We start from the raw sequence: 10,290 nt of genomic DNA, 5'->3' as shown, positions 1-10,290 counted from the left end.
TGGCCGCCCGGGGGGGGGGGGGGGGGGGGAGTGAGTGAGCAGCTGCGTGGTGCTTAGTTGCTGGCTGGGGTTAAACCACAACACACAGTTTAGCAGGATGATGGATTTTTTTGTCTTTGATATTGCTCTACATCTCTGAATGTGTCTTGTATAAATCAAGACAAGAAGTCAGTGTCAAATATTTGCAGATATGCTGATGAAAAGCCTTTCCCCACTGAAGCTGTATTTTCTCACTGATGTCACAGTTTATAATTTGCTTTATAAGCATGGTCTGTCTGGAACTGTTAAGAGTGTTTTGCTTTGGTCTTCCATAAAGGAAATATGCACTAATTTGGGCTAACAATATATGAAGTACACTAGATTCAACAGATTTAGAAAACAGTTCCAAAATGGGACTTACAGATTTACAAGCAATTTATATCATCTAGTTTTCATACACAGCTTATGGAACCAGTGAAAAAACTTAACCATTCAACTTCATCTGAAGGTCTAAGTAGGCATCTGCACTTCCAGAAAATAACAGGCTGTTAGGAGAAAGGTGTAAGGCCATCTACTATACAGGAGTCTTCAGAAAGTTTTGTTGAAGTCTGTTTTCCTCATGAGGCATTTTACTGGCTAGAGGTAAGTACCCAGAGCTACCTCCAAAAAGGAGCTTCAATACCAAATTTTCACAGTGACTGGCTGTGACAAACAACTTGGGAGCTTTCAGGGTTCAGACACGCTCCTAAGATCTTGCCCCTCACCAGGGAAGCATTCTGGTTCTCACTGGTTAGCAAAACACACCTCTTTGTAACCCAACGCTGATGACAGAGCTTCACTTGGTCCATGCTATATATACTGCTTCCCTTTGGATAGTCTAAAGACTTCACAAAGGAATCACAGCCCTTGCCAAGTCTTCCTCTGCACAATGACTACAGTTTTCTCGTATCTTCAGGCAAAGCTTGTTATCTTAAAGCTATCTGAAGTCAAAGCAAGTTAAAATAAAATGCAAGAAAAATACCCACCACATTTATTCACAAATTCTGAAACAAACAATACAACTAGCAGTGTTTATAAAAGACACAGGTGAAGAAAGGAAATAGAAAATATGTGCTAAAATGACTTGTACTAAGACTGAATCAGAAACGTCTTCCCCATCCTTTACACAGCTGATTTACTGCAAACCTCCCTGGCACATGGCTGTCAGAGGCTCCCATTCTGAACACCTTTTGCCCGAGGCTGCACCCACTAAAGAGGGTTTCTTCAGGCTATAAAAGCTGGTGCACTCTGCCAAATCTCCCTTTTTAAATCCCCCAGCAAAATGCAATCCTTCTCCCCCAAATTAGTTTATTCTCTTCCTACCTAGAAGAACTGACCATTCTCTTTGTTAAAATAAGCACAGATTCATTTCCCTGCATGGGAAACATGGCTGTTACTCAAGCTGTCCCCTCCAATACTTCATTGAACAAACAACTATTCCTCATCCAGCAAGAGGAAAAATTCCCTTTCCCCTTGCCTCCTTGATGCCTCAGTATTTACACTTGAGTTTGAGCTCCGATTTAGAACTGATTTCTAGCATCCTTTTGCTAGTGGTATTTGGGCACCTTGCCTTGATATTTACCTATACAACACTTGGGGAGATCTCAGAAGCAGACCACTAAAAGCTAGCACATCACAAGCAGTCACTTGAACCAGTAAATAATTGATCATTTCACAGCACTAATAATTTTTGTCTAACAAGGCTTAAACAGAATCTAAGAGGATGAAAAGGATGTAACAATCACATTGCTTTGCCATAGAACAAGTTACTCAAGTACCTACCTTATCTCAAAAGACAACCTCTAACAGAAATAGCAGCTTAACAGTAACACCATCAAGCTAAAACCACAAATATATGCTTAAATGAAGAATACTAAACAAAATCTGAAGGTACAGGTTATATTCAGAATTAGGAAAAGATAACTAGCCCAGCTACAAAAATAATGCAGATTAATACAGTATGAAAACAAGGACATGAAAAACTTAAGATGCTCAGTAGCAGTTAAAATAACAGCCATTTTATAAAGACAAATGTAAAGAGAATTGAGATTAAATGTAAAGTCTGTCTACCTTACATACATTGGTAGGGTTAAAATAGTCCATTTTCTGCTTTTAGATAACACATATTAACATTTTCCTTAGGAACAATCAATAATATTAATTAAAAAAATAATAGAAATGTAAATTTCTAAAGAATAACGTCTAATGAACAAGAAAAATATGCAAAAACTGTAATTCTAATGTAATGCAAGTAATTCTAGTATAAATTCTAGTGTAACAAAGACTAGAACTAGGGGAAGAAATAAAACAACATTACTTTTTAAGAAGAGCTTTTTCTATATCTCATTTTGCAAGTAGGGTAAACATCACATTGACACTTTTTGCAAATGAGAAACCTACTCTTCACTCACTTTGAAATTATAGTTCATACACTGTGACTATGATCATTACCTATGTTCCAACTTTGTCTACTTCTAGATAGCAAAGACTACCTTTGAAAAGTTTTGATTTTTAAAGCCTTACGCTTAACAGCCTGTAGTTACATATAATCGAAAACTGTATTAGTAAAAAGTTTGTCACTATTTTAATTTTGCAGTATCTTGTCCTTAAATATTATTTCCTTGTTTAATGTTTTAAATAAATTTTAATAAATTGATAAATTTAATAAATTTTAATTAGAAAATGGTTGATCCAAAGTTCAATCGCTCTAATTGGTCACTGACATCATCTTCAACATTGAGAGGCATGAAAGGTATCTAATTTTAGATCATCAACTATGGGGAGGATGTCATCTTTCCTGCTGTACCCAACTTTTGTCCTGTTTCATACTACTACATGACCTTAACCAGATACTTCTTCCCATTAAACAATATTTTTGCCAATACTGCTCCAGAAAGTAGTCACTGGCATTCACTATTGTAGGGTAAAGTGTTTCTCTACTGATAGTAAATACCAGATGTAATACAATTAAGACACACTAATCTACATGAAGAGTTTTAGCCTGAGGTTTTATGACCACATCAAGTAAATTCAAAGTGAGCTGTCACTAAAAGGTAGCTTTCTCCTCTGTCTAAAATTCCTGCCCCCTCATCCTCTCCCTGATGCCGGCAGTAGTGCCTGTGGGATTTTTTTTTTGTTTAGTTTTTGGGTTGGGGTTTTTTTGTTGTTTTTTGGGGTTTTGGGGGTTTTTTTTAAGCTAGATTTTTGGTTTAGACCAGCTCCCTGATATAGAACAGCAGGTAGAATGGAAAGAAGTAGAATGGAAAAGAAAGAAGAAAATGCATGGCCAATGATAGACGTGAACGAGGACTTTTTGCAACAGCTCTCCCAGTGTACTAGCTTAAACAGCAATCTCAGGCTGAATATGCTGGTTTCATTGATCATTTTTAATTCTGCTACATAGGGAATTGATGAGCAATGAAGCTGTTCAAAGGTGTATTTTTTTCCTAAAGTTACATATTTCAAGTGAAAGCCTTTAAATCTCCAAAATAGCTTTTAATTCTTTCTCTACATAATTAAATTGGCTGAACTTCACATACAAAGATAACAACTTTTTGAAGATGGTGGTACATTTACCAATATCAATTAGATCCGTAACACCCCCCTGAGTATTAAACAAGTATTATCCCTATCTCACAGGAGGAACAAGCCATACAGAAAACCAGAAACAACCCCAAAAATCATAAGGTATCTTTAACAGCAGCATGAAAAAAATTAACTACGTTACTTTCAACACCACATTACAGCTATAAGGTCACTCCTCTTGTACCACAGAGTTAACATATAGGGAGCACCACTTGTTTACTTGGTCCTTTTGTCTCTAGAAATACAAATAAAACCATGTAAAAAAGACTGAATTACAAGATTTATAGATTATTCTATAAGAGAAATACCAGTTTTAAAGGTACCCTGAAAATTGAAATACACATCAAAATTTAAACTGCTCCCATAAACAAACACTGTATACATACTCCTAGTCTTCCACTTTGTGTTGCTCTGCTGGGTAACAGCATTTCTGCTTAGGGCAATTTCTGAAGACACACAGTAGGAAGCTACCTTAGTGCAAACATTGCCTTCATTTCTTTTAAAACATTTTTCTAAACCCTCTCTAAGGCCTTCTGTTTGATACGCCTGTGTGTTTGTAAAATATATGAATATGTGCAAACATTTTCATCCTGATGTTTTAGGTATTGAAATTTTATAGATTCTTAGCAGCTGCTGCATACTTTACGCTATGCTTTTAGTGTTACAGTTGAAAACTACAAGTTTCAAGATTGTTCTGGTTTTTTCTGCTCCAAGAAATTTTAACCGTATCACCTTGTTCAAAGCCTCTACTGATTCATAATCCTGTATATAGCAGCACAGCTTTTTAACAACTCAGCTAAAAGCATGAACTATTTTCCCTTGTGAAAGCATTAGAAACCTGATTACTTGCTCAGAAATAAGCACTAAGAAACCTGTATCTTTTACTGCATACACAATATTGTACCAAACAATTTTCTTTGTAACTGTACAAATTTACCAAATAACCTTGATCTCTAAGAGGAATTACAGAGTACAGGCAAGCTGTAAACACACACACACACACACAAATACTATAAGAGAAAGAGTTGTTTCATTATTTGTTTATTGAAATATTTCTTTGGCTCTTAAGTAGTAGATGAAAGTGTCTGTGAAAGGTAAAGAAAAATCTTTGCCATTTAAACATCTGAGAGCGCAGATCACTGAACTAATCAGCTGCAATTGGTAATAAGAACTATATTTGGGAAATATATTTGCAAAATCATCCTTTAGAAGTTTTCTAATATTTAGCTACAAGGAAAACTAAAACATGACTTTAAAAATAAAAAGCCAAGAAGCATAGTAGTCCATACTACAGAAGTTTAATAAATTCAAACAGGTCATTTTATGACAACTGATAACAGCAGCAACTCTGCCGAAGATTAAATCACACAATATTGGTGGTTTACACAATTATCTAATGAAAGTGAGCTTAAAAGGAAAGCAATCAAGATTTTGGCATCCTCTCAAAAGGCAAATGAGAGACTTATGCTGATGCCTGAAAGAATGCCATCAACTCCTGTGCAAAAGTAATAGCCAAGGCTCACATTTGTAGGGTTATCTTCCTGTGCAGAATTAACTTCAAGGACTAGTTTTATCTGGTGTTACTCTGAAAGCTATAAACACTCTCAAAGAGGAATACTGGAGTATTTGAAGTGGAAGGCGATGCAAAAGGCAGGACTAGGCAAGTTTACAAGCCTGACATACATGCTTGGATCAGCAGGTCCCAAGCTAGAGGTCGTAACCTCAAGAGGGGTCATCCTCTTAGTAAAAAGTCAATTAATTGTTTATGCTGGCATTAGGGATTTCTATCCTGACAGAGGTGAAGCTTGTAGATGAAAGTAAGGTCACAACCAGAAAGATTTGGGAAGCACTGACCTAGATAATTACAGAGAACAACTCTCTCCTTCAGCAATCAGGGAAAAGTGACAAAATGTTTCTTCTAGTCTGTGAGTAAAATGGGTGAAAGCTTCAAGTTTAGGAGATACCTTCAAGTCTAAATAATTTTGACAGAAAACACAAGTTAGTCACAGGATTGGCACATGCTGTTAAAATAGCACTGGACTTCAGTTGTTCAACTTCTTCCTAGAGGGCTAGCCTAGACCATACTGGGGGGAAAAGGAAAGGACACGACATGGGTTTTTTAAATTTTTTTTTTTTTTTTTTTTTTTTACACTTACATTTGATTAAAAATGCAGAGCGACAGCTGCCCAGTGGCATCTCATATTCTGACCTACAATAACAGAGCTTGACAAGAGTCAAAACATCAGATAAGGACAGATATATACATGATCCAGACAGCTACTGAGGTAGGAGCTATACTTGTAGCTTCATTTTAAAAATATATTAAAGAAAAAAAAAACCAAAACAAAAAAACCCCAGGTATTTAGAACTTTTCCAGGCTATGCAGGAGAGCAGCAAGAACAGATATCCAAATGACTATTATCTCAGGCTGTTATGTAAAACAGAGTGCTTATGACTTAAGTGGAGTCACATATAAGGTTGTTCTACTTGATACTGTGACTAAATATTGAAGATTTGTCTGTCTTCCCACTTATTTCCTTGTGGGACAAAATGACTGAGCCTATCACTAGTTAGCTGAAAAATTGCTGATACTGCAAATTTAGAACTAATGAAAATACTGGCAACAAATTTGAAGATCAGAAAGAAGGCCTCCTCAAATGGAAAGATTACAATGGTAACGTATGTCAACCAAACTAAACTGCCTAGATAGAAGTGGATGCTTTTTTGCCATCAGATGGCTACATCGTAGTCTATGTGAACAACCACTGTTCAGTAGTGTCCTTCTTATTAAGTTACCAAGGGTTAACACATCAATTTATATTGCTGGCACTCTCGTAAATCTCAGCATGTTGACTCTGGCATACTGACAGATTAAAACTACATACCTTAAGGGACCTCTACCTTCAGACATAACTTTTGCCCAGCTCCCAGGGGTTGTTGTCTCTGTGAAAGACATTTGACTGGGAGGATTCTGGAAGTGCTGCGTGGTGTTTAGTTGCTGGCTGGGGTTAAACCATGACAGTGGCACATTAAAGAACAGCTCATCTTCCATTAAGCTGTCCCTCCAGTGCAGACATTGACATCCAGGGCAAAGACCGGACAAAATGTCATGGCAACGGCTTCAGTTGTTAGTCACATAAGGTTGTCTCCAAGAAGCAGAAGACTTTGCACTTTGAAAGTCATTTCTCTGTATGAAAGGCTTTAAAAATAAGGGTGCAAAAGCTTGTATAATTGCTAACTAATCCAGGTCTCTTGACTAGAAGATTTTATTGGGAAACCCATACCAGGAACAGCTTTTATATGCACATCATTACAAAATTCTATCAAATAAAAAAAGTGCCCCCTTTCTTTTTGGTAATACATATTCTTTGTAAATATGCTGATAGACAGTCTAAGAAGTTGTCATACATCATTTACATCCTGTAAAAATAAACACAAAACAAAACCCCACACACTCTTTAAATCTAAAGATACTCCTAGAACAAGTTACCTTCACGTGAAGGAGAATGTTAACACTTTCATAACCTACCATTAAGGGAAAAAAAAAAAACAAAACCAAACATATACACACAGATATAAATATATAAAAAATAAGTAAAAGTTGTATGGGAGTCAAAACAACAAAATAATAAATTTTCATAGGCCTTCCTTGGCATAATACCAGTACCATAACATTTTTTTCCCCTGCTTTTCTTTTTATAAATAGACAACACCTTTGAACAGAAGGACAAAGGAAACATATCCAAATACATTGACATTATTCACCAATAAGCTCTTTAAAGGGATATTTAAGCAAAATAGACCAGAATGATACTTCCACCCTGCAAAAAATAACCATTTAAGTATACTACATTTTTTAATTAAGCACATGATATCAGAAATTCAGTCAGGGTTCTGACCACCATTGATGAAGCACAAGAAGTGTATTAAGGAAGTTTACTAATCAAAGCAGCAGCTGCAGCATCTCCTACCCTTGTCCAATAACATATCCCAAGAGATTTCTATTTGGACCATTTTCAAATATATTTATTACATTGCAAGTAGGAGTAGAAACAGTGCAAATGAGCTATTCTGTGTATTAGTCGATTGTATGGCCACACTTCAATAAGATGCATGCACCTACTTCCACAAAATGGCTCCTCAAAGCCATTCCAGTTTACCAAGGTAGCCCTTTATTTAAAAAAACATTAAAAAAAAAAAAGGCAGAAAAAAGTTATGAACTAAATAATTTACATTTACACCACTTGAAATTTCACCTTTTTTTTTTTTTTTTTTTTTTTTTACAGTCCCCCCTCAATACCAAAAACTATAAAGCATTTTACAAACAAGATCTGAAAAATAAGTCACTTGTGGTCATCAATTCTTTCAGTGGAAGGAAATAAAATGCTGTAATATTCTGTGACTTAAGACTATAGATCAAAATAAGTACCATAGCAAAAAGTCTTATTTATTTATTTATTTATTTTAAAGTTTCACACTGCAAACATGCACAACAGAAAAAAAACATCTCTGGAACAGGAAAAACTACGTGAATCAGTGGCACTGGATTGCTGAAACACTCATTATGAAAGTGTCATACAGGACAAGACACAGTAACACTAATTCCATCCCCATCTCCCCAAACAATTACAGTTTCATAGACATTCCTAGCACTAACAAAAAACTCTCCAGAGCTAAAGTGTTTGTCAAGTGAAACTGTATGTCAAGTTTCATGCTGGAACATACTTCTAGTCCAGCTTGCAAGATCTTAAAAATAAGGTTTGGTTTGAGGGTTTTTTTTTAAAGGATATCTCCTTTGTTATGATATAACACAAATAATGCTGTGGGAACATCTATTTTTCTAACATGGTTATTAGACTCGATGCTGCTTCAAGAACTATGTAATGGAATAGAAATATTTTCTTGAATACAAGCTGCATTGAATGCCAGAGTAGACTCTGATCACAAGGGAGAATCATTCCATGTTTATACACACAGAAATAAGTCATCCACCTTAAAAGTCTCTCTTTTCCTGTTCATGTGATATTTGCCAACATCCATTTCATGGGAGCAGCTAATGTTCCCATCCCAATCCCCAGTGTCACATCACACAGAAAAGAAAACACATACTCAGCAAAAAATATCTTTCCTTAGATAACGCTGTGGGAAGTTTTCATAAACACCATAAAGATTTCACGTCACAAGGCGAACAATGATGTTGTCAAAACTGCAAGCTTGGCTCACGAGTTCTTCTTAGCAACACCCCAGTTAGCAGCCAAAGCCTCACTAAAGGGTTTTGCGGCCTAAATGCTTGTGACCTAACATAGCACACAGATAAAGCTCCTGCTGAACCATCCCCTCTCAGCTCACACCACTCAGCTCCTCTGACAAAGACCCTGTGTCATTGCAAGCCACATTGCTGGAGAAGAGGGCGGGGTGAAAGAAGAGAAGGGAGGCATACAGGGGAAGAAAAAAAAAATGCAGTCTACAAAATAGATGCAACCTACAATCCGTGACATTCAGTCCTTCACCGTCTCCTCATAAGGTAAAACAGCTGTACCATCTGCCTGCAGCCAAAACGACCAGGCGTTTTGAGACGGTAAAAAGCTGGAATGAAAATCTCAGCTGCCCTCCTGGCTCTTCAATAATGATCACTGTCAACAGCCTAAATAAAACACCCAGACACCCCAGTACCCTAAGCATCTTATTGTAAGGCTGATTAATTACAAGCCATCTAAAAGTAACAGCAAAAAGATACAAAACCATGAATAAAAATAAATGAGCCAAAGGCCACCTTGAAATACACGAGCGTGGTTCGGATTTCCTAACTCTACTGCTTCAAAACAAGGAAGTAGCACCAATACTTCACCCTCCATCTTCATTAGCGCCTCACCACCCTCCTGCCCAGCTCCACTTTCATCATTATTTGAAATAAATTAGACTGACTTAAAACAAGTAGACTGCCTCAATACCAGCTGGCTCCATACCCCAAATCCTTCCCCCTGCATCCGCATCCACCATTCTCCACCCCGGCCCCCCCCCGCTCCTTCCCTAGTCATTCTCCCTGCGTCCCCCCCCAACACCATCCTCCTCCTCGCCTCAGACCCCCGCTGCCACTGCCCCCCCTCCCCCGAGGGCATCCTCCTCACCGCCCCCAAGCCTCTACTCCCGCCCCTCAGCTCGGGGGGCCGCGGGCCCGCCTCACCTCCAGCTCGGTGTCGCCGGGCTCGGCCACCCCAATGATCTCGCTGGGCAGCTCGGCCAGGTCGGTGACCCGGATCAGCCCGTCATGCAGGAAGATGGTCTCCTCCTTCACCGACAGCCACTGGGCCGAGTCGGTGGCCGCCGCCGCCGAGGCGCCCGCCGGGGACCCCATGGCGCGGACGGCGGGGGGGCTCCGCAGGGCTGAGGCGAGGCGGGTCCCGCTACCCCCCCATGGCGGGGGCAGGGCGGGGGCAGGGGGGTCCCCAGCGGCCTGGGTGCCGGACAGCCGGAGGGCGGTGGGGAGCAGCGAGGAGCGGCGCGTTGCCACCGCGGCGCCAGCGGAGCGGGGACCTCCGGGAGCCGCCGTGCCCGCCCGCAGCCACCGCGTCCCGCTCCCTCCTCACACACACAGGTGACAGCGCGACGCCATGTTGGGGGCTGAGGCGCGCCCGGCATGCACCGCGCGAGGAACAATACACCCTCCCCCCTCCCAGCCCCGCGGGG

General features: G+C 39.3%; 1 protein-coding gene across 6 annotated transcripts in view; it reads right to left on the bottom strand.

The window, feature by feature from the left end:
• HECTD4 (HECT domain containing E3 ubiquitin protein ligase 4) overlaps positions 1–9,970 on the bottom strand; it is a 78,720-nt gene extending 68,750 nt beyond the window's left edge. For all 6 annotated transcript variants that reach the window (XM_010582106.1, XM_010582108.1, XM_010582110.1 and 3 more), the window contains exon 1: positions 9,788–9,970. In XM_010582106.1, the coding sequence (XP_010580408.1) occupies positions 9,788–9,958 (171 nt within the window). In that variant the 5' untranslated portion in view covers positions 9,959–9,970. The remainder of the gene's footprint in view (positions 1–9,787) is intronic.
• Between the last annotated feature and the right edge of the window lie 320 nt (positions 9,971–10,290).

Source organism: Haliaeetus leucocephalus, unplaced genomic scaffold (assembly GCF_000737465.1).
Source record: "Haliaeetus leucocephalus isolate CR32 unplaced genomic scaffold, Haliaeetus_leucocephalus-4.0 Scaffold840, whole genome shotgun sequence".
NCBI classification, from domain to species: domain Eukaryota; kingdom Metazoa; phylum Chordata; class Aves; order Accipitriformes; family Accipitridae; genus Haliaeetus; species Haliaeetus leucocephalus.
This window is presented reverse-complemented; position numbering and strand designations above follow the sequence as displayed.